The 25,371-nt window shown below is 37.6% G+C and overlaps 1 protein-coding gene across 1 annotated transcript; it reads left to right on the forward strand.

Moving 5' to 3' along the window:
- The first annotated feature begins 16,053 nt into the window (after positions 1 to 16,053).
- Positions 16,054 to 16,953, forward strand: LOC124311903. The gene is made up of 3 exons (XM_046776271.1): positions 16,054 to 16,280; positions 16,475 to 16,575; positions 16,637 to 16,953. Exons 1-3 carry the CDS (start codon positions 16,132 to 16,134, stop codon positions 16,951 to 16,953), a joined length of 567 nt encoding a protein of 188 aa, XP_046632227.1. The 5' UTR covers positions 16,054 to 16,131.
- The last annotated feature ends 8,418 nt before the right edge of the window (positions 16,954 to 25,371 follow it).

A 25,371-nucleotide genomic window follows, 5' to 3' on the forward strand; every position in this document is an offset into this window, starting at 1 on the left:
TATTTCCTCTCACTACTCCCTCTCTCAGCGGGTATCCGATTTTTGATAATCAAACTTCAAAATAAAAAGAAAATAGAATAAAGAAAAAAGGAGTTGGTGAACTTTTGCGCAAAAGGGCAAAGTACTGGAGGCTGTGGAGCAGATCGGCGCTGAGCAACGGATGTTGAGTCGGTAGAGACGGCGGATGAGGTGGTTGTACGGCTGACGCTGCTGCTGCTGTTGCCGGTAATGACGGCCTGGATTTGCTCGGAATGATAATCAACTCATCCGGTTCGAGTTCGCGGCACCGTTTGACGGCAATCGTCTGCAGAGGCGGAGGCACCATTTTTGGACCTGCGGCCGGCTACTTGTGGGCCGATTGATCCGCTTCTTCTGACGCTCGCTCCTTTTTGTTTTCCATGCGGTTGCTGTGCGGTTCGGCGTGTTGCAAGATTTACGGGCCGACGAGCAATTCGTCCCGTACTTAGTCGAAGTTCTAACGCATAGAGTCTGATTCGGTTTGGATTTGGAGCGCATTGGCGGCCTGTTACAGATCTTCCTCCGGGAAGACGGAAAACCAAATAGGCAGCGCTTGACCCGCGAAAACAGCCGTGTTGGGCACAATCCGCGGACGTCAACCGCCACCACCCAAACGGGAATACGAAGGCTACATCACCCTCGAGTCGAGCGAAACGGGAGCGGCGAGAACTCGGGTATTCATGATTATTCCAATATTGATAAAAAAATCCAAATTGATGATGATACAATGATGGTGATCGACACACCACAACACTGTCGTAATCACACGATTTTTTGAGGGTACTCTTGATGATTCCAAAGTTGATAAAAAAATCCAAATTGATGAATGAGGGTGATCGACACACAAAAAAACACCACAAAATTGTTTGTCGTAATCACACGATTTTTTGAGACTCGGGTGACGAGAGTTTGTGTTTATGAAAATAAACGGAGTAAAAATTGACACTGAGAAACGAGAACGTAGTTGGGAGTTACACTCTCGACGGTGGTCTAGCAACTACTGAAAACTTTTTGCGTCTCTCTTTTCTTCCGCCCACTACTCTCACCACAACCCACCCCTCGCAGCACCTCCTACCTCACATTCTTGGGAATTGAGAGTACACAAAACGTTTTCCAGTCGGAGCTTTTCTAGAAACAGTGTTCCACCCACTAATCCCACTAGAAACCACCCACCGCAGCACCGTTCAATCGTGGGAATGTAGAGGATGAGTGAAAACAGAAAAAAATTCGCAAACGACGACTAGCAAAAACATTGTATTAAAAACAGAAAATCACCGCTAGAAGAATTACAGTACGACGGATGAAGGCTATATGCTCGAGGAACCGCAAAAAGTGAAATTCTTTTCTTATGTGTGCATACCTGCATAGAAGTGGACGTGAAGAATCCCAGCAACAACACGATGGGAAGTGAAGAAGCGTATTTTGAACAGTAGGCTGCTATAGCTTCGAAATCCCTGGAATTTCAAAAAAGACACATTTTGAATCGTTCAGTCTCGTTAGATATACACTATAATAACTAGGTATTTGTTCGCTTACATTCTAGCACTATCGCTCAGCACATAATCGTAGATAGATAGATAGGTAGAAGTGACAGAGTGATGTAGGAAACCACGTAGATCAAAAATGGCTCCCAAAGTAGACGATAAACGCTGTTTTTTCATCTAAATGAATTGAATTACAGATCGTGAGTAATAAACGATAAATCAGTGACCAAACGATGACATTGCTTTCGTCGTCTCATTATACTGGTTTGACAGAGCACCAGCAGAGAAAAAGTCAAGGAAAAAAACAAGAGTTGATCAAATATTTTAATTATTTCTCCGGATTTTTTTCTCTTTTGAATCAAACTCTTGGTGGAATTCCAATTCGATGAATAAGAGACAATGTTGAGAACGAGGGAATGTTGAGCGTTTGGGCTTTAACAAAACAACACTTTTTTGGAGATTCAAGACTCCTTTGAAGATTCAAGACTCTTTTGAAGATTTAAGACTCTTTTGGAGACGGCAGTGGCGTGGCGGTGAGAGATGGGTGTGGCGGTGTGGACCATGTTCAACAAGCAATCGCCACGTAAAATGTCAAGGAAGAGGATTCCCTCAAACAGAATAAGAAAACTAAGTTAGTTTCACAATTTTAATTAATCCCAATTTTAATTAGGCCTTTTCACTCATCAAAATCTAATTTTGAATACGGTGGTCTCCATCGACGAAATGAAGAATTCTATCAGTAATAGGCTTTACTCCTCATGAAAGAAGAATCCGGACCATTTTGCACTTACCAAGGGCCCTGTGCTTCATTCAACAGTGTCTCCATCATAAAAACATGCAACTGTCGCTACGTTTGATCCTACATTCCTTAACGGATTTCCAAACCGGCAAGAAATGCCGGATAAACAACGTAGTAGGCCACAACCACTGGATTTTTATATTGGTGAGCACTAAATGCTAAATATGAAAAAAATTATAACAATGAAATGACTTACCTTCACAGGAAATGTCCATCAATGGGCCTGGATGAAATGGGCGTCAATTTTCTTTGATCGCTATAGCTCACGCGGTCACTATCGCCACCATCACCCCTCATCACCCCCATCGCTCCATCGCCAAAATAACCCTAACGTCATAAACTTAAACAAGGTAGAGTAAATAGACGTGAATAGTATCGTCATCAGCACAAACTACGGCGCTTTAGACTATCGGAACGGGACTACCAAAATCTCGGGGCGACAGTTACGAAAGCTTCAACAACGTGAAAGAGACGACCACAACAAAGGGCAGGCCTAAAGGGGCTACAGGATTACAGGGCCAACAGAGGCCACAGCAACGCCATCGCTAACAAAAACAGGGAAGCCAAAAAGGACGCTAAGCAAAACAAAACATTTTATTTGTAAAATTTATGGTATTAAAATATTTTTGTTTTTTAAATGTGTTTTCACAAAATTTTTGGATTGACTTCGTGAATACGATCAAGTGAATACGATCAGCAACTGCAAAAAATAGAGTCAATGGACGTGAAAGATATTGTATTCAGCGCCAACTACAGCGTCTCAGACTACCGACTCAGATTACCAAAATCTCGTGGCAATAGGGAGATTTAATGGATTTAAGTTACGACTACAACGTTATAAGTAAATAATTAGTTTATTACCCCCTTTATATTCATTATATTACGTTTGGCAAAATTGTTTTGAAAAAAGATTATGTGACTATATTCTTTTCAACTGAAATTCTCTCTATTGTGTTAATTGTTTAAACTCCCCTTTTAGATTCATATACTTCCTCAATTACTAATCTCATTCTATACTTTTACTTAGCATTACTGCAGAACTACATTCTTTATTTCTACTTCGCATACATGCAGACATTCATACATAAAACCAACCATACACGCATACATACACAGCACCACACATATTTGGTGCATGGAAAAATTTGTAAACAATTTCAAATCGCCTTCATTTAAATGGTTCTTCTCAACTTCACTTTCACCTTCTTTCACGCTTTTTTTACTTTGTTTAACAGGCTCTCATCAATCGTCTTTCTCTTAGGTGATTTAGATTGCATCCAACCGACCAGATAAAAAAGTAGTGGCAATAATTCAGTAACCCAATACCAATTGATTACTCATCTCAAAATGGACTAGCATAGACAAGGCGTGACATAATTTGGGGTTCACAAACTTGAATTTCGTCTCTCATGAACTTGATTTAGCATAGTAATAACTTAAATAATAAAACAACTAAATTTTATTTTGTCTACTAGGGACACTGATCGGGATCAGTGCGTACGAATTTTAGAGGCGTAACTTTTGACTGTCACTTTAGGTCTTTATCACCTCCACAAGGTGCTTTGAACACCATATAGATCAAGTTTTTTTATTATGAATTGTCTTGGAAATTTCTTAGTCTCCATGTTCCTTCGCACATGCCAAAAAATCAATTATTGCTGCTCCTACTAATGCCACCGGGAGTGCATTTACTGTATTTGTGCATTTCACAGTGCTCAAGGGCCAGAAGAAAGATGGGGACAGGGGTTGCAGCGGTGTTTACAGGAGGTAAAGGTACTTTTATTTTTAAGTCTTTAAATACTTAATTCATCGTTTCATTTTTAGTCCAGAAATCAGGATGCAAGAATGTTTTTCAAAATAAGAAAGAATAAAAAATATGTTAAGAACCTCTATCTCGTAATCATTGAATAACAATTTAAAAAAAAGAGATGCCGGTGACCTTTACTTTTTGGTCGAACCTTTACTTTTTAAAGGAAAGTAGCATGAAGGTAAAATGGCTTGGAATTGGCTACATCAGCTGGTTTGGTTGTTGACTTGGATGTGATTTGGATATGACGAGAATATTGTGCAGATTTTCAAATTTTTTAAATAAATTTCATCTCACTTTCGAACACATCGGCCAAGTTCTACCGTTATCACATCCAACTGCTGTTGCGATCTGGCAGCTTCCTCCTCCTTCTCTCTGGAAACAGGTTCAATGAAATTTTATTTTTAGGAGTTCTTCCTGAAATCCAAATAACGCATTTTTTAACGTAATTTCAAGAAAGCAAAAAATTATGTGGAAATCCAGTCCTGTAAAATGATTTCTTATCCAGAACTAAAGTAAAAAGTGAAATGAAACAATAACTTTAAATCGTTTGACATGTTCCTATCTTTGGAAATACCAAATGAAATACGGAAATCGGAGAAAATTAGGAAAACTCGGGACGGGGAAAAAAGTAAAAATGAGAAAAATAAGAAAAACAGGAAAAATAAAGAAAATTGAGACGAAGATTAACAGTCGGTTCAACGACGAATAAATATACACTGTAGCAATTTCTAAGTGAATAAAATGCAAAGGTTATAGCAACAGCAGTGTTTAAGAATCATGTCAGTGTGTACTGTTTCATTCGTGATGCAAAACTGAAACTAATATAAGGCTTTGTCCAGGATATTATTTGACTTTGAGAACAATACCAAATATGGACCAGGCTTTTCCATGACAAATGTCAGTTCTATGCGTCGTTATTTGGGGGGGGGGGGGACAAGCTTGAATATTTTTAAGCACACCTACACAGTTACTTATGCTCATGTTGGTAGAAGGAGTGGGGTTGCCTGGACTCAGACGGCTTGCACGGAAGGCAATTAATTCGAGCTTGATATTTTTTTATTACCTCAGGGATCACTACGGGTATAATTTAGAATTTAAATTCAAATATATAGGCTAGAAGGAAACGCCAAGTGTAAAAGTTATCCAATTTTTGGCCAACGATTTTGCTCAACCCTTCCTCTGTTCACCTTCTTTGGGCGAGTGCAACGTGCACCGAGAAATTAAAATTTTTTTGGGAATAATTAACTCCACATAAGTAACAACGTCGTTGTACATGACTTTTTTTTATTTTACATGGTAGGTTTGCTTACTTCATTTTGTGCTTTGCTTTGTGTTCTTATTGTTACATGATAATTAATTACTTACCTTACGGAATTTGGAAACTAAAAAATTTGTGCCTGGTTGGGACAACCGTGGTGTGAGATACGAGGCCATACTTGAAATGTTCACAGAGCACCAAGGATCAAATGAATTCGCCGACGCAATCAAAATAGAGGAAACATAGAAAGACGTCGTCGTGCACAAAGACACCATCAACGACCACACAGGAGGCAGCTTAACCAAATTAATTGCGAAGATAAAACAGGAAAAAAGTGAGAAGAAGATATACCAGTAAGAAATTCACACATCACATAATTATAAAATTGTAGAGCTGTAACCAATGAAGCCTATGTTTAAAGTTTAATCTTCAAAAACTTTTACGAATAACACTCCATTTTTCTCTCAATAAAACCCCAAAACACACACAGACATGATGGATATATACATACATCTATCAGTTTATTTTAAATCTAAATACCGTTTATCGACCAAGTTAGTTGAGCACATGTAAAAAGTTATCTGGATGTGAAGCATGATGCAGTGTTCACTGAACTGAAGACGAAGAGAGCCAAAAATATTGTCACTTTGGTTAAAGGCTGCGTCGTCTTCTCTAGAACCTAACGTGTAAGTGTAGTCGTAAGTGCATAGACAACGTTAAGCTAAGGTCATCTTGATTCCCTGTATATAAGACGACCCCCCTGAGTTGTTGGGAGAAGTCCTGTTTGACCCTGTCTGGTGTTCGGGTCTATGTCTTTGGTTGTCGGCACTGTCGACCTAGTGAAGGGTGTGGTCGGCAGTGAAGGTGATTGAGGAGTCTGGCTCGTTACAGTTAAAGACGGCCAGTTCCTTCACGAACTTAAACTGTGATCAGCCACTGCGTCGCATGTACAAAACCCGCGTGACAATATAAATCCAAAGGATACACAAACGACTAGAGAGACATTGTTCTGGAAAAAATTGGTTGACAGAGGATGCAGTGACCTGTAATATGAGAGAAAAAAAACATATAGAAATAAACACACTCATAGAAAGAGAAGACACACACAATATACTGCCACAGGCAAACTTACACAAACAAACTCAACACCGTAGTTTATTTGAACGTAAACACCGTTTATCGACCTTCTTTAACTGCCTATCTGGCTCTAAAAACAGTTTCAATGAAATTAAATTTGGACGAGTTCTTCCTGCTATCCAAAAAACAAGCCATGTTGAGCAAAATGTCAATGAAGTGGAAAATATACGGAGAAACTTACTGCTGCTTTGGATCCCAATCAGAACATTTGGCTTCCCTTTTTTCCCCAGTATGCCCTGTGAAATCCCTAAGAAATTTATCTCAAAACCATCTTTTTTGTTACCCGACAGTTGATGCCTGATAGCTTCCTAAGTTCGTCTTGAATGCTCCACAGGAAGATGTCAGAAATGCCGAAAATGAAATATTCGATAATAGCTGATAATGTAAAAGAAATGATCCTTCATCCTCTCTCATACTAAGCTTACCACTACGCAACATATATGGTTATTATATGGTATAGGGTAACAAATAAAATTATAAACATATTTGAAAACATCTTCTTTACACCTTCCCTTTTGAAACACATCTTTGGTACGTGACTGGCACACACCACACTAAAGTTACCTCATTCGTTACATTTGCTTAATTTTTCCGAATACTTTTTACACTTTAAGTTACTTAAGTATTATTCATTTCATTCAATCATGAAGTTTAATTCAAGTTAAAATTTTCTTTCTTTACTTGGGAGATCATTGCGAATTAACGTTGGCAAAAAATGCGGAGGGAGATTTCTACGAAGCCATTGGATCAGGCGACTGAACGCATTTTCGTCTTTTGTGTCGAATTTCACAAACGAATGCAATCTTCATCGAGAGATTCAAATCTGTTTGAGATCCCTTGATTCGACATAACAAACTGGAAGCGAATACAGGCTCGTCAACAATGTTGTTGTTAATAAATATATAATATATACATTTTTTATTTGGTAGATTAACTTATTCCATTTTTAATGCTATGATGTTACACATCATAAGTTTTTCTCAAAACTCAACTTTTTTCTCGAAACTGGTCTACCCCTTCAAAACATCATTCTAGACATATTGCTTCACTTCACTCCACGCAAATTGCCTCACCTCAGACATCGAGAAAGTCTTTCGCCAAATCGGATAAGATAAATGCTACCGCAATTTCGTCCATTTTCTATGAATCGCAGATCCCACAAATGGAAATTCTCGACTAAAGTTGTACGGCTTCTAGGTGATCCTATTTGATTCAAGCAAGTTCCCCATTATTTTACAGCCCGATATAAAAAGACAAATACTTTTCTGTCGTCTCATTAATGATGGAATTTGACAAGAACTGAAATATATATGTTGACCACTTGATCACCGGTTGCGAAGAGCAGGGCAAATCAGTATTTTTTATTTGAGAATCAAGAATATTATTCCAATAGGCTGACCTAAACCTACAATCTTTAGGACCCAGTGACGAAAAGATTAACGGCCTAGTTTCTCGGGCTCCATATGCAACATGCATCCCAGAAGTGACCCTAAGTCCATCCCGTCACACTCACACCAAAAAGCAGATGTTTCTCCACTAAATAACCAACGTGGGCGGCTTCTTTGTATTCATTAATGCATTAACCAGTCCGGTCCGAGTTTTATCGAGGAAATTGGAAGAAAAAAGAATTCGGAAGGGGATGGTAGATCCCAAACCAGAGCTTGCAGGTAAATCGAGAGAAATTCGTGGTGCGATCGAAGAGACAAGTGATTTTCTTCCGCGCTCGTATTTTGTTTAAAGTTTTACATTCGAAATCTACACGTCTTGGTCATCAGACGTCAACAAGTCTATGGCACCGTAGAATATATCTAAGAGGCGATATCCGAAGCTCATTCGTATTTTCAAAATCTTGAGTGGCCCGCATAACAGAAAGAAGAAGACGGCAGTACTTAGATCTCGCATCATATCAACAATCAATATAGATGTGTTATTATATTTATTATATCTATGATTATGATTACGTGATTATTCATGATGATAATTATAATTATGTCACAAGCAATAAAGAAGTGTAAAGGATCGTCGCATTTCATTAATTCACAAACAATAGAAGATAATTTGTAATCTTAAGCAAGCGTTATCCCAGTAGATTGATCCTTACAACAAACCGATGGGACAGGCGTCACCAAATTTTATGGCTCAAGACGTGGAAAATTTCAATGATGAGCAAGAAAGCCTGAATAGGATCCCTGAGTGAGGATTTCACACAGAACTTCAATAACGAGGCCACATCTACCACAGTGAAATAGAAAAACGAATTTAGAGATCAAACTTGCCTGTGTTGATCAGAAGAACATGGGGGTTCTGTCATTTTTAGACTCATCCGAATATTTATATTTTTTTTGCATGAAACTGTGAAGAACTTACTGAATCTCACAGATAATAAAACGTCACGAGGGTTATGATTTGATAGCTTAACTCAAGATTTCTTTAGAAGGAAAGTACAAACCATATTGAAAATATACTTTTTTCCTTGTCAGTCAGTAATTTTAGACTTGAGAAACCGCACCTTCACTTCACTGATTAGCTGCTTTAGAAAGTCTCGAAAAGTCATTAGACGCTCTTTGTCAATCGCTAATCCCTGTTGCACTCCACCATTTTCATTCTTCACTCCACCATAACAATTACGGGAGATGTTCCTCCAAGTGGGTGCGTCTCAAAAGAACGGAATGGATTACGCCCTCTTTACAAAATTGGTGAGAAGTGGCGATTGATAGTCTGCTGGTGCACAGACTCAATGCGAGTGTTGGTTTGGAGCTGGCAGTGAAATTTATTGAATAAAAAATTCTCACAACAAAATTCATTAACTTAATTGTTACACTTGCATTACCAAAATTATAGTAAACAGATTATAATTTTGAATTATGATAAGAAAAATACAAGGCAGTGAAGCATTTTCTTACAGTGGTTGAGATGCTGAATTATTCGGTTTGGCTTTGCAATTTTTCTCTGTAACTTAACTGAATTCCTCCTTCCACGCCTTCCTCTGCGCTGCTGTTGTTGTTTTGGAGGAATGTTTTGCATTCGAGGAAGGCGTTGTACTTGTTCCATATTTCAATGATATAATTGTTGCATAGGTCGGTGGAATGGTTTCTGTTGGTCCAAAAGTAAGTAAGTAAACAGGATTGAGAATAAGAAAGAATTAAAAAAGAAGAAACGAAGGAAAAATAAAAATAATTACTGATACGAAAGCCCAAAAGTTTTGCACTACGGTATTATTGAACTTTTTTCCAATCCAGTAAGAAAACTAGGATCAATAAACACTTTACACTCCACTGGATCGCAAACTGTCAAGTTCAACTCTCTGTTCATAGAACAAAGTGTAGTTTTCAGTTAACAAAATATTTCCACGGAATAGTATTTACCTTCAGTTTTTTTACAAGGGTCTCAATGGCCCGGTTGGAAAACCTTCACTCCCCCCCCCCCTTGACGATAGCAGGTCAAACTCTAAACCATGCTGCTGCTAACGATACTGAGGCAGGCATCAGAACTGATGGTGGAATACTTGCCCACCATTACGGGCTGGCTTATATGAATGATACGAGTGTTTCAAAAAGCGTTACTTCACGAATCAGAGAGGGTACTGACATAACACGATAGGGTTCATAATATTTAGAAACAGACTCAAATAGTTTGTAAGTATAGATAGTTTTTATCGTTTTTATTTGTTTTAACCTTTTTTGTAGGCACTCCCATGAATAAATGCGAAAAATGCAAAAAATGCGGATGTAAATGTTCTTGCAATTGCCATCATACATGCAAAGAAACGAACAATGAAAAGAAAATTTATTTACATAGTCAATTTTCAGGATGAGTTTTGGTTTGTTTCTATGTCTTTTGTTGTTTTTGTTTATTTTTTTTCTTTGTACTTTTTGTGTTTTATTTTCTGCTTCTCTACGTACTTACTTGCTTACTTTGTGGCAAATGAATTTTTTTTAGATGCCACGCAAACGCTGCAACAAAAGAGGCTTCAGATCCTCAAGAATCAATTTTGGATTATTTATTCAAGTCGCCCAACAACTAATTGAGAGCCAACTACAAGCAGATCGCAGATAACATCGAAGAACCTTTTCCAGATATTGAAATAGAAGTTGAGTTGAACCTAACGCAGCAACATGCTGTAGAAGAAAAAGCTTCCAAGCCCAAAACTATTTGTGCGACAAACTATAAATGCGACAAATGAGGATGCGCTTGTTCCTGTAATTTTCATCGCATTTGCAAGGACTGCATCTGTGATTGCCACAGCCCTTAAGGTAAGAATGTTTTCAAATTTTTTATCTATTTTTTTTAATTTGTTTTCTTTTTTTGATTCTAGGAATGATCACAGATAGCTCGACCATCGGCCTAAGGTTCAGTAGGCCATGGTCGAGATAGCTTTTTCCAACCCAATTCCAACCATAGATTTCATCACCATTCTTTTACACCGTGGTATGTTGTAACTCCTGGGTTTCATTTCACACCCTAAAAATCAACTTGCTTTCAAACACTTTGTTTGGCAGTTTTTGGAATCCAACTTATCATCAACACATTTTATTTTTAAGATGGACTCTGACGACATTATGGAGATATAAATCGATTATGCAAATTGATGTTGAATTGTATTTTTTTTTTATTGTTTTTTAAAATTCCAGGGATGATCAGCGGCAGGGCAGGACGGGCCGGGAAAATTTTCTATATTTTTCCCCTCAGTGTGCCACTGCCCCCCCCCCCCCCTAAATTAAATTTTTCAGTTTTTCAGTTGAAGCGTTGGTTTGGCTTTCATGCCACAACCCAATAATGTATATTGGGCCATAATAAATAAGATAATTTATTTATTTTACTTTTTATTTAATTAAAAATAGACGAAATTTCGGCAAAATAATTCAACAACAGACGAAACGACGCTCAAAACTCTTTCTATGACATCAAATTGAACTTGGATCACATAGCGCGTATCTTCAACCAAACGTTTATACTCGGTTTTTTTTCGGACAATAATTGGATTTAGGGCATACCAAATTCCTTCCAATCAAAAAATTAAGACATCAGTGATGCCATGGTTGAGTTTACCAGTCAGCTCAGTATTTAGGACATGGCATGACCTAAATCAGTCTGGGAATGCCGGAAATGAATCGGAAGAATCGATCCTCGATCTGAAGGAAAGGATTTTACATGCTTTCATATCCGATTCCGATATGGACATTTACTCTCCAAGCAGTCCAGCAACAATTCTTCATTGCCCAAATCCAACAGAAGATCAGTCTGGGAATGCCGGAAATGAATCGGAAGAATCGATCCTCGATCCGAAGGAAAGGATTTTACATGCATTCACCATTCCGAATGCAAAAAATTTCAATATTAAATAAACGAGAGAGTAATATTTTTTAATTCTTTTTCTGATTGTTCAATTAAAAAATATTTGTATAAAGGAAACGAAAACAGGTGAACTGTCCCCCCCACCCTAAATTAATTTTTTTTAATGGACAGTTGAAGAGTTGGTTTGGTTTTCATGCCATAACCAGATAAAATTGTCTCATGCCATAATAAACAGGATATTTTGTTTATTTGACTTATTTAATTAATAATAGACGACATTTTGGCAAAATGATGTGGAAATTTTGCTTGACCAATGGTGGTCGGTTGGACAGGAATAAAAAAGGGTGGAAATGGGAACCCTGTAGATAACACTAGTTCCTAGCGGCCAAGCCCCGACATTATATTTCAAACTACTAAATAGAAAAGTCTTCGTTAAGGAAAAAAAGACCAAAAAAATACTTCATCGCGGGAATAGGATTCATAAAAATAAGCGACTTAAAACCACTGTGATATATGGTTACATACGCCAGAGATTACACATGCACGGACGTGAAAGGAAACCTCTCTACATGCCGGTGCTAGCCGTAATGAGACCTCCATCCTTCGCCTTCGGCGGCCCTCTAACGGACATTTCTTTGCATCACTAAATACAAATAATCTAAGAACAAATATCAGAGTTGCCATATTGCAAAAAAACCAAAGAGCCTCTTCGCATCGTAATATCCTAGCATTTTTATGATAATTCTAGTCAAATTAGCTTTAAAGGTAATGCGCGTGTTTAATAGCTTTAAAGAACTTCGGATTTTCATCATCATATCAAATTGATAGACTTTTGCGAGACACCATCATATATCTGTTTCCAGCATCTGGTTTTGGGAGGTTTTCATTTTTCTTAAAACTAGGTGACTAGCGATTGCTGCCATTTCCCAAATGAAACATTTTATTCCGAAATTTGCAGAAAATCGAATGTCAAAATCCGAAATTTTCTAGCTGCAATAGTTTTTTAGTTATTTAAGAAAAACTAAATGGGCCTACCAGAAATTTTAGAGTTTTGGGGGGGTTTAAACATCAGTTTTCGGGCGAATCCGTTTAACAAACCGTTTAAAAAACTAATTTTTTAGAATGAAATATTTGTTTGATTTTTCAATCGAAAGAAATCCTGTCCGTCCCACCACATTAAAGAATGGTCCACGTCACCTCGTCTGCTCGATTTGGTTGGTAAGGAATGAAGTCCCTGGTTCCGTGAGTGTTTGAATCTCACTCTAACGGTGAATCATGAAAATTTGATACTTTAATTCTTCACGGTATTTCTATCCGTTCAGAAGTAGCGGTAATGTACCTTCCGAATCAACGCATCTCCCATTTCCCAGGTCAGTCTAGCCGCCTGTCGTGCGGAATTTAGTTCCAGCTTTTGGACTGAAAGTGTTTTCCTTTGTGCAATTTAGTTACTGAACGCACTTGCCGAACCACAAGCTTCCGTCCATTTCACGTTATTTGTGTTTACGACTTATAAGCTAATAAAGCGCTAGTTAGTGTTGACTCAAAATTATTATCAAATGATAAAAAATAAATGCTAAAGTCAAACCATCAATGGGTCGTCATATCCATATCCGTCATAGTTTTCCCATTGTTGCCGGGAAATCTGTTTTTCAAGAAGGCAATGTATTTTGCAGAAAAATATACAACACTACAACTTATTATGCATGGTCTGAAGCTACAGGATCAAGGTAATAAAAGGCAGTGTATCCGACTATTGTCGGATGCATTTATATCTTGTCATATTTGTCCGTCTACGAAGGCTTTTCCCTCTGGACGAGGGGCGTCAAAAAGAGGACCATTGATTAAACCACAAATAAAAAAGACCTGAATACGTTTTGTTTCCTGAAGGGGACGAGTTCTTTGACCCTTCAAGGGATTCTAAACATGAAGGTCAACGTGAAAGTTTGTGTGTGTTTACTTAACCTTCTTTTTATCTTAAGACATCAACATGAAATGTACTAAATGCTATTATCATTGTAATGCTCTTAACATCTGTCGATCTCATAGCATCGATATAGCTCTTAGTATATAAAAATGTTGTTTTATTGAAATGAATATTTTGAAAAAAATGAATTACAGTTCTGATTGTAGTGGGAATAGTAAAATTTTTGGGATTGATGTAGCAAACATCTCCCTTCTTTGGTTCGATTTTTTAAAACTCTCTTACGCATCTGAACAGGTGGTAATAGTATGAAAGATTTAGTTATTTCGTCTTTATGGGAAGTACCAACTTGTCCCTTGATAGCTTCCTTAAGAGAAACTGAGGAGTCTAGAACCTTTTATACAGGGGCCTTTTGGAGACTAGAAAAGGAAATAAATGCTCTAGAAAGCAGGTACATCACTTGCCGCATTTGATGAGTGGAAAACAAGGAATACAGTGGGTAATCGGAAAGTTGTAACTCAAGAAAATACGAGTATGGTGAGTGGGTGCGAACAGTTAGTGCGTGGGCAGATGTGGGCAGGAATTTATACCAATAATCACCAATTTCTTGTCCTGACGGAAGACTGCGTACTGGTCTCGTTCTCTATGGTGAGTTGCGATTCAAGACGACTAGAAGCCGTTATGGTATACGGGACGGAAACTTTACAACATCATTGATACATTGATACGATTTCCCCAGTCTCTTGGTATGATAAGCAGTGGTTATAAAGGAAAGACGTCTCCCTGATCAGCGAGGTTAGTTCGGGAAAATTTATTCTGATAGACCTTCAAATCATGTGTAAGTCGATCTTTATGAGCCCTGGTTTAAAACAGTAGGCTGGCGTATATGATCCTCTGAGATGTGGACGGTGGTAAATGGAATACTAAAATGTAATGAATCACCAATTTCACTCAGGGGATTGAGCCCATCTAGTGTTGTACTTTAGGCCAGATATATACATCATTATCGTTACTTCCAACTGCATTCATTGATTGTTTCGGAATTGTAAAAAAAGGTGATGGAGATTATTTTGCATTTAATTATGATTTATAATGGTGTTTCATTTCTTTTTGTTAGGTTCATGTACATGATGCGTATCCATGAAGCATATTCATGGAAACAGTAGAATGACACCAACCTACTATAAAAGGCATAGTATTCCATGACATAGAAATCCAAACCTAAACAGAATACCAAACTCAAATAATAACTATCATCTTGATGAAAGTAATGTCGTATAAAAAATGTGTGGCTACATTTATAATTTTTTGCAGATGATTCGTCAACTCTCATGAAACCGTGGGTTTAGACCATTTAGGAAGAATCTGGAGGCTTAAGCTGCCCGTACGCGACGGTTAGCTTGTCCAAAAAAATAAACTTGTAACAAGGTTGCGCGGTACTAGGTTAAAGCTTCACAAGTATGAAAAAACCTTGCGGAAAGTTTAACTCGATTCTGATAACAAAGGAAGACGGAACTCGAGCAACGCCCATACTTGCAATGCTTCGAAGTACAAAACTTGATTTTTAAAACTTAAAGCAAAGCGAGCGGCAAGCAATCCAGAACTAAGTATAAGTTGGCATATTTGCTTGTCTTTTTGTAAGGTAGGAGGATGCTTGATAATTGAAAATATGGTGTATATTAGGTAAAATATATTTAAAAATATACTTCAAGCTAGTTCAACCGTGACTAGCATACTTTTTACTTGTCTGTTGTCAGTTTAAATTGGTCATTCCTATATATGGCTCAACACTTATAAAGTAATAATTTGATTATATACTAATTCATCGCTTATTGGAAGATACAGTTTACAATAGTCTATAGTTTTGTTTCTTTTTATTTATTTGCGGTTAAGTTAATTATCCAGTTACAGACTTACAGATCAATCGGTTAGTTGTAATCCTCAGTAGCTAATCGCTTGTTTCTCCTTTTCTTAGTCCACTTCGATGACCCAAACCTAACATTCCCTGCCATTTTAATGTTACACTTTAAAATAAATAAAAATGATTGTAGTTTGAATTTTTTCACAGCAGTACTACAGCAGACGATTGAACTTAAAAAACCGCATTTAATCTGTTAAAACAATTTTTTTAAATTACGCTGAAAAATTATAATAATAATTATCTGAATGTTATGTTTTATTTTTGTTTTGAAGATATTAGTCTCTTTTTATATATTAAAAGTTTTTTTTAACCATTTGAGGCTATTTGTAAAATTAATTCTGGCAACCCTGTTCCTGATCGGCTTTTTCCCTCCAAAACTGTTAGCTGTCTCGTTCATCCGTCAAACATTTTCAATCTAGCTAGGCATCCTGGCATCGACACGAAATTGTTCCCATAACGAAAACATATTTATTTAGTTTGCCCAAAATATGTTTGTTCTTTTTTATTTTACCGTTGGTGAACCTGGTATAGGGACTAGTTCAGTTAAGAGTCCAATTCTGACAGACGATGAAAAAGAAGACGTGATTTCAACAGTACAAGAAATATGGGTTAGAGAAAGAACCAAACAAGTGATCAGGTAAAATGTTTTAGATTTTTTTGTGTATGACTTTGTTCAAATTTTGATTTAACTTATTGTAGCATTTATCCTAATGCTATTCTATTCATGTAATATCATAAACCTGGTTTGGCAAATGGTGACGAGTGAAATCTTAAATGCTCGTTTCATTTAATGTTCTAATTTTGATTCTTTATTAATTGTGTGCTGTATAGGTGGCCCAAAGATTTCAACTCAGCAATCTGCGAAAGAGTTTATGAGAAAAACAATCTTGTTGATTGTGATCACAGACCTGGAGTTGCTGTGGCAATATCGAGTAAGTATAGTACAGCTTATTGAAATTATGACAAATATTTATTCTTTTTTGATCGTTACAGGTAACCAAGAAAACCTGCTTCAACTCAGACAACAGCTCATTCTTGATAAATCTTCAGCAAAGAAGAATGCAAATGAGCTACGTGGCACAAAACAGAAGACAAGAAGGAGTCTTGTGTATCCTGAAGGCGACAACACTCAAGAAGCATCATTTCCAGAAGTAGCTAAGAAAAGCAAACCCAACCCTGCAGAAAAACAACTTGCTAAAGTAAAACATTTGTCTTTAATGTTTTTACGTGTCATCCTGCCATTTTGTGCTCTTTTGATTGTCACGTGTTTCAATTCCTCTCATGCCGCGGAAATTCTTAAACGTACGTAAGCCTATTTCCCACCTAGTTGTTCATACTTGTGTGAATTTAACCTTACTGCCTTAATTTTCTGCCCTTGATTCTGTTTTTAAAGCCAAAGTTTCTGAAATTTACGCATTTCCCAGTCGTTTTCACACTTGCGTGAATTTTCACTTAATGCCTTAATTTTTCCCCTTCTGTTTTTAAAGCCACGAACAATCTAGAGTGACATCAATACAATTCATTTTGTCTACAAATCTTGAGTTAAATTAAAATCAAAGTATTTTTATTTAAGTTAATTATATAGGCTAGATTAATACAAGCTACAGCTTGGTTGTGGAATACGATCGTGCAAATATAAGCTTTACGAATTGATTTTACACTATAGTTTAGCTTACTGGACGTAAGCAAAAATTATAGTTACGCAAATAAAGCTAAAAGCTATTTTGCAATAGCCAAGCTTGCATCTCGGTTAAAATCCCTTACATTGCATCGGAGCAAATCTAACTTGCCTCCTGGAAGCTTACACTATTATGGGAGCCTTCTCTCCGAAGCTTGCGCTAAGCTTCTACCTAGCTCACCATACCGTACGGGTGCTAAATCTAGCGGTATAAATCTGTCACATACCGTCTTTTGTGCAACATAATTAACAATCCCATTTACTTTAGAGAAGTAAATAAATGGCACATATGTGATACGTCTAAAGATTTTAATATTTAAAAAAATAAATAAAAATACAAAAGTTGGCCGTAAAGCTGTCCTACCGTAAAGAAGAACGCATTCAAGTTCAAATTCATTCAAATTAATTATCTCGGCACACTTTTTCCCAGACTGTCATTGCTCCTTCATGATTAGACGTCTGCTTGACTTGTGGATTAACACGTCCCACAACACACGTCACTAGATTTGTCTTTGAACCACCCTACATATCACAGCCATAGTAAGTGTGTTATTATTAGTGGTTGTTTTGTTTATTTTTAAAAATAAAAAGTTAGACTAAAATAAAATAAAAACATCAGTTGAAAACTTGATTGGAGTTGGATTTGATCACAACAAAATCAGTTGCGTTTTGCATTATTCTAGACAAAATATGACCTTCGTGGAACTGTGCAACGTCCACAGGAGAATTCAGAAAAGTTTAAAACCTTTGAATCCTCTTTCTCATACTGGATTTCTTTCCCGTTTTAACAACGCTATTGTCCAAAATTCTTGGTCATTCACAAGGATAACACCTTACTTACCTTATTACCCACTTTATGTACGTACCTTTTACATTTCGTTTTTTTACCAAGCCCCTATTCAAGGTTCTGGCTGGGGCGGCCACATGAGGCTAGAATTAACTTTACTCTTCCATGTCCTGCCAAGAGCCCGAAAACAGCAACAAATATCTAACCCACCTGGAAGAGAGACACAAAGAATCCACCCTCATCATCATAACCAAAAAATTAACCATCGACCACAGCACTGTAATTTTCAAGCTCAATCACTAGATTGTTCAACCTCGTAATAATGGCCAACATCAACAACATCACCAGATGGTTCGGCTACGTAATGATCAACGTGAAAAGAGAAGAAGACTATTTTTAACACACAGGTATTAACCGGTGTTAAGTGGATTGTGTATGAAATTGTAATTTTTATAACAGTTTGCAGAGACAACTTCACTCGTATACTTGTCTACGCCTTTGTTTCCAAGAAGAAACAAAGCAAGAAAATATCGATACAACGATAATTACGTTTAAGAAAATTTATTAAAGAAGAAATTATTTACTTGTCATATTTAAAGAAGTGTATATTGTCCAAAGTTTAACAGAATATGTAATGACCGAAATGAATTCAATGAGTAGACATGTTCAACTGCAAGGATTGACGGTAGGTATGGAAATATTCCAGTCTAATTTATCTGTATTCAAAGATGTCTTCGACGTTTTCGTCGATTTCTTTGTCTCGCCTGTTTCGCTCTTACTCTTTGGTGTCTAACTCTCAATCTTAGTCGTCTGGGTAGCATTTCCACAAGGGCTTCCAGTCTTTCTGGACGACTGTCCCATCCGGGGGTTCCTAATTGAAGATTATTTATTATTTTAGGTAAGGTAAGTTATTGAGCAAAGGTATTACCATCGAAAAATAGATTAAGTTGTGGACGACGATATTCAATCGTTACTCGACTCCAGTTCGAAACGAGGGATGAATGTATCTTAGAGAACGTTTGATTTCATGACGCAAACTACATTCATGTGTGAAGCTGGTGATAAAAGACCAGTGTGCTAAGAAAGAACGGATACGTTGAGCGTGATGCGAATCACCTACTACGGCTATCGCTGCGTTCAATTCCATGTCCTTGATAACCATTCAGGGGCTTGTAATAGAAAATATTGTCAAGTTTACGTTAGAAAAAACTTAACTTGTAATTGTATTGAGAAATACCAACGTAGTTGTATCGAGAAATACCAACGTAGTTGTATCGAATGTGTATGCTGGGTGTATATGTGTGAACGTGTAATTAATTGTATGAGTCGTCGTCAGTATGATGTCACCTTGATCTTACCCCCTTTATAAGTAGTCTGCTATTAAGACATCGAGATCCTCCGATCTTTCGCGGCTCACCCAAAGAAGACGTCGTTGATTCAGATGCGAACAAATTGCGGACTTTAATTTGTGGACGCACGAGCAGAGATTGAGACACATCGGGATATGCTTTGAGGGTGTCGCGTTAAAATGGCATTGCAGCCTCTTGGCTCGCGTTCTACCACCGAATACCTACGATAACTTGCGAATGGAGTTGTTATGTGCCTTCAAGCCGGTCAATTACGAAGACCATCTCGAAATCAAGCTTCGTAAAACAACTCAAGGAATCGACGAACCATTCGCAGATTACTTTCATGATGTTCTGAAATTGTGCGCTCGAATCGACCCAAGAATGTCTGAAAAAGCGAAGATCCAACATCTCTATCGCGGATTGAGACCGGACGTTGTAAGCGGCATTTATCGTTTCCTTACTCCCGACAGTACGACGGATGACTTCTTCAGAGAAGCTCGAGTATACCTTGAGGGAGAAGATATGGCCAACCGACGAAGGTCAGTGATGGAAGAAAAATCGACTGCTCAACAACCTGTATTGAAAATACAGCCACTAGAACCATGCGCCTGGCCGTCGCAAATGAAAGATAATTTTACCACAATAAAGGAATTTGAACAGTTCGAAAAGAGCCTCATGGAAAATCTAAGAAATACCTCTCGTTAATTATGACTATGCCGCTCAGCGGAACGATGACTGTGCCACCCAAGGTTGGCGAAGATCATTCCGTTCGTAAGAACGATGACTTAGCCGCGCTGCAGAGCGATGTTTGGATGACCTTTGCGCTAAAAAAAAGAGAGTCTGTGATCGGGACGATCAAATTTTCCAAGCGGGAGGGAAATGTCACGTTTACGTTAGCAAAACTTAACTTGTAACTGTATTGAGAAATACCAACGTAGTTGTATCGAATGTGTATGCTGGGTGTATATGTGTGAACGTGTAATTTTATGAGTCGTCGTCAGTATGTCACCTTGTGTGAGAATGTCACCTTGATCTTACCCCCCTTTATAAGTAAACCAGACCCCCCATAGTCAACCTAGTTCTCTCCCAAGCTTTGGTGGATCCATTTTGTCGTGTGTGTCTTAAAGTAGTGTGGTGGCGGACACTGTCGTCAAGTGTATAGCGAAGGTAGTGACGACAGTGAAGTCACTTTTTCCGGTCCTGAGCGTACCTTTGTCGGCCAGCTCAGGAAAACTGATCTTTCTGTCGGACCACTGCGGCGTGATCTAGCTCAAATCCCACGTTACAATATTCTACATATAGAAATACCACGCTCAACGTACTGAGTTCGCACGAAGCAGGTGATCCAAGGCAAATGGGCAAGAAATAAACACATTTCTTAAGCGTAACTCGAATTACCATCTACGGTTATCGCCGCATATAATTCCACGTCCTTGATAACCATACTAGGGACTAATAAAAGGAAGTATTTTACAATCACAGGCCCAGCAGAAAGAAATTTCTTGAAATGAATGGAGTAAACTCATTGTGAAGATCACCACGTTTAGCGGCAATTAGCTCCAGCGATGTTCATCTTTCAGAAAGTTGTGAAATGTGACCATGTAATACAAATCATTGTTCTTCAAAGGACATCACAGATCATAATGTTGGTAACGTTTCGCTGCAACCCTGATAACCGTCCGAGATACTTTATCGCAATCGTGATTTATTACCATTCTGCCAGTGGAACCTTACGCGCCTAGAGCCACTTGGAACAGCGTTCCAGCTTATTAACTGGAGTAAATGAGAATTAAATTTTGTATTTTTATTTGTTGGCACTTTTTTTAGTCCCTCCCAAGTGCGAATACTGTGGATGCAGCAGTCGTTTCCCGTGTCACCAGATTTGCAGGTATTGCGTTTGTTCTTGCGACAGCCTAAACTAACCCCCAGACCGGAGATGAAGTTAAAATTTTTTTCAATTAAATTTTGTTCTTTATTATTATTCTTATTTATATTTTAGAATTTGGAAGTTAAACAATTATTGGATGAGGAATGTGGATGGCCAGGATGAATGGAGGAATGTCGAAGGAGGAAGCCATGATGCAAAAAATGTTTTTTGTTTGGTTTTTCGCAGTCAATTTTGTGTTCATGTTTTTAAGTGCCCTTTTTCATTGTATTTCCTATTTCAGTAAAAATAAACAAGAACGATAAATGTAATATCTATTGTATCATTGTATCATTGTATCATCATGAGGTTGCTGATGAGTCGAAGGTTCTCTTCTCATTAATTGAGATGGAGGAGCTAAAGAAATTCCATGTATAATTTTATTCCTTTTCTTATTTTTATTACATAATTCAGATCATCAGTGATTTAGGGGAGGATGCAAAAAAATGTCTTGTATCATTTCTTTTCGGAACGCTTTAATTGTTTGTTTGTTCACTCAGAAATGTTATGAATTTTTCTTTAACTTTATTAATAAACAAGAATGAAATATAAAAAAGAAATTATCAAGAAATACAATTATTTAAATGTTATGTATAATACAGCAGCTGTTTGATCAACGGCTATGTCCAAGTATTCGTGATTTCATTCACAATCGTGGTATGTATACATGCCAAGAGGATAAATGAAGATAGATAAAGCTTAATTCTTATGCGATAACGATTGGATAGGCCGAGTCACTGCATGCCCTCTTCACTCACTAGGGGCACCTTAAGTGAATATGCCAAATCTCAGTTTGTTGGATTTCAACGGGTTGCCAATTTATTTAAACACGCAAACACTGAATTTTCACCGTCTGTATGTTTAGAAATAAGTAGAAACATTCCATATTTGTTAGCTTCATTAATGTGAAACAATGAATTTATTTAAAGAAGTTTCGTCTTCCTAAAAACGAAAGACTTTTCGTCATATTTGAAACTTTCATTGAAATCGTCAATGACGATTGACGGTGATCATGATTTCGTTTCGCATTTTCTACTTTTTCCACCAAAATAATAGTAAGCTCATTCTGGTGGATTCAAAAGAAGTATTCATTGGTCAATAAACTGAGTCACAATACTTTTCACAAATGACGTTTACGCTTTGTAACTTACTTACTTGTTGAAATGTAGGAGAGGAGGGGAGACGTTGCCACTTCACTGCATGTCTTTTAAAAATGCTGATAATGCTGATTTAAAAAATAATTTTTTAAATTTCAAATATGAAGAAAACCAAGAAAAACTGAAATTTCGAGACCTTTCGTCTGCCAATTTCCTTTCTTTTTTAGATAACCCTCCAAAAATGGCAAGGGTCCGTTTTAGATTGAGCTGAGATTATTCAAACCAAGTAATGATTGATTACATTTAGCTAATTTTTTCATTGTGCCACTACGCTATTGAAATAGAGGAGAACACACAAAAAAACCTGAAAAACGAAGAAATATAACAAATATGACGACTAAGAGGCAGCAATGTGCTTCTTCTTCAATTTTACGTTGAATTCAGCGTATTCATTGGATTGGGGCAACGAACTACCATATATAATGTTCCATACCTTATAGATTTCTTTGTATTGGTAACACAATGAACTCGTTGTGTCAACCTTTACAGATGGATCCAATTACCAACAAAGAGATTACAATTGTATAGTAAATTTTGTCCATAGGAACGAAAATAAGGTCATCAACCATAAGCTTTACGATGAACTTCATCCTGATGAGAGAGGCAATTTTTCTTGGAGCTTTGTATGAGCTTAAGTTTCAGTTATTACAATCGATTTGGAAACATGAACTGTAAATCCCTTTCAATTTCCCGAGCGCGCTTCAAACTGGGCGGCCATGCAAAAGAGTATGAAGGAATTGGACATAAAATTTTGATTATTTCCATCGAAATCATATTTAAATACAAAATAATCTCCATTACTTTGTTTTTTGACAATTCCATAAAAATTGATGAATGCAGTTGGAATATGTAACGATCTTGATGTAAAAACCGGCTGAAAGTACAACACTAGATAGACTGGTTCGCAAGAGTTGAGGTGGTGATTTATTACATTTTAGAATTCAATTTAACCGTCCACATCTCAGCGAATCATATGTGTCCGCCTACTGTCACCCAGTTTTTGAACCAGGGCTCGTAAAGATCGACTTTAACCTGGATTGAGGGTCTATCAGAAGAAACTTTCCCGAACTAACATCGCTGATCAGTACGGCTTCTAGTCGTCTTGAATTTCAACACGTAATAGAGAACGAAACCAGTGCGCAGAATCCCGTACTTACATGAAATTGGGGATTATTGGTATAAATTCCTGCCTACATCTGCCTACAGGCCCTAACTGTTCGCCCTACTCGTATTTTTTCGAGTCAATCCGATTACCCAATGTATTCCTTGTTTTCCACTCATCAAATGTGGCAACTGATAATTCTGCTTTCTAGAGCATTTATTTCCTTTTCTAGTATCCAAACGGCCCCTATATAAAAGGTTCCAATCTCCTCAGTTACTCTTTTAGGATGCTAGCTAGGGACAAGTCGGTACTTCCCATAAAGACGAAATAACTAAATCTTTCAGACTTTTACCACCTGTTCAGATGATTAAGAGAGTTTTAAAAAACAAAATCGAACCAAAGAAGGGAGATGTTTGCCACATCGATCCCAAAAATCGTACTATTCCCGCTAAAATCAGATTTCTTATTCATTTTTGCAAAACAGTCATTTCAATAAAACAACGTTTTTATATACTAAGAGCTATATCGATGCTGTGAGATCGACAGATGTTCAGAGCTCTACAAATGATAAAGCAATTAGTACATCTCATGTTGAGGTTCCAAGATTAAAAGAAGGTCAACAAAAAAACCACACAAACCGTTACGTTGACCTTCCTGTTTAGTTCCCCTTGAAGGTTCAAAGAACTCGACCTTTCCAGGAAAAAAACCGTTTTCAAGGTCATAAACGTATTCAGGGATTTTTTATTCTGGTTTTGTTTCATGTAATGTATTTCCGTGTATTTTCAACTATTGATCTTCTCCTCCCAATCGCTTTCCCTTTTTCCGCAACCTCAGCTTCCCTTACCTATCTATAACTAGATATCCAAACAATCCTGACTCTGCCGAGTCAGACCCCATCACTCACCTTCATTATTGCCCATACATATTCCTATTACCCTCCTTGTCAAACCTTTCGGGGTACCTTTTCCCCTGATACAATTCCCGCAATTACCGTGTAATTTGGAGGCATCTCCAAATTACATCGGTTCCACCACTGGTATATAACCCAGCAGCCACGACATCTTCGAGAGTCAGTCGGGAGCCGGCCAGTCAGTCAGTAGCGTCAGTAGCAGCCAGCCAGCAGCTGTTCTCCCTCGCTGTTCTTCCTCTCATTCTCCCTCGCCGTTCTCCCTTGCTGCTCTCCCTCTTCATTCTCCCTCTCTCTCTCTGTTCTCCCTCTCTATCCGCCACCTCAGTGTCTCAATGTATACGCGTGCTCGGTATTCAATAAAGGCTTGAATTAATACTACATTTCATTTTGGTCCTCTTCTTTTGGGATCCACCCCTTCGGAATGGAAGTATAGTTCAAATAGTTCTATTCAACGGGTGGGCGACGTTCAGGCCCCTCCCTTTCAGGCCCGTACCTTTCAGGCCCTGCAGGAGTCATTCAGGCCCGTGGCCTAAAAGTTAGATTCACTTCAGGCCCGTGGCGCTTTGAACATACATTTGTAGAAATGTGTGTCAAAGTTAAATAGTATTAAATTACTCCAAGAAATACAAATTTCATCTTTATTTCATTTTCTACCTTTGGATTTTTTCTCCCTGTTATATAAACACAAGACTAAGACTAGATCGAAATTTAAGTTATATCTTGAAAAATTTAACAATTTGAATTTAAATTTATCAACCCACGAAAGAATTTAAGATTGCTCATTAATTTTCAGAACATAGGGACACATGCAAATCTTATAA

This window comes from Daphnia pulicaria, chromosome 8 (assembly GCF_021234035.1).
Source record: "Daphnia pulicaria isolate SC F1-1A chromosome 8, SC_F0-13Bv2, whole genome shotgun sequence".
Taxonomy (NCBI): domain Eukaryota; kingdom Metazoa; phylum Arthropoda; class Branchiopoda; order Diplostraca; family Daphniidae; genus Daphnia; species Daphnia pulicaria.

Bases quoted from the DNA above. Each gene is read 5' to 3' on its own strand.
- LOC124311903 (XM_046776271.1), top strand. From the start codon at position 16,132: ATGTTTGTTCTTTTTTATTTTACCGTTGGTGAACCTGGTATAGGGACT. The intron at 16,281-16,474 runs GTAAAATGTTTT...TGTGCTGTATAG, and splicing joins AGAACCAAACAAGTGATCAG to GTGGCCCAAAGATTTCAACT. The intron at 16,576-16,636 runs GTAAGTATAGTA...TGATCGTTACAG, and splicing joins AGTTGCTGTGGCAATATCGA to GTAACCAAGAAAACCTGCTT.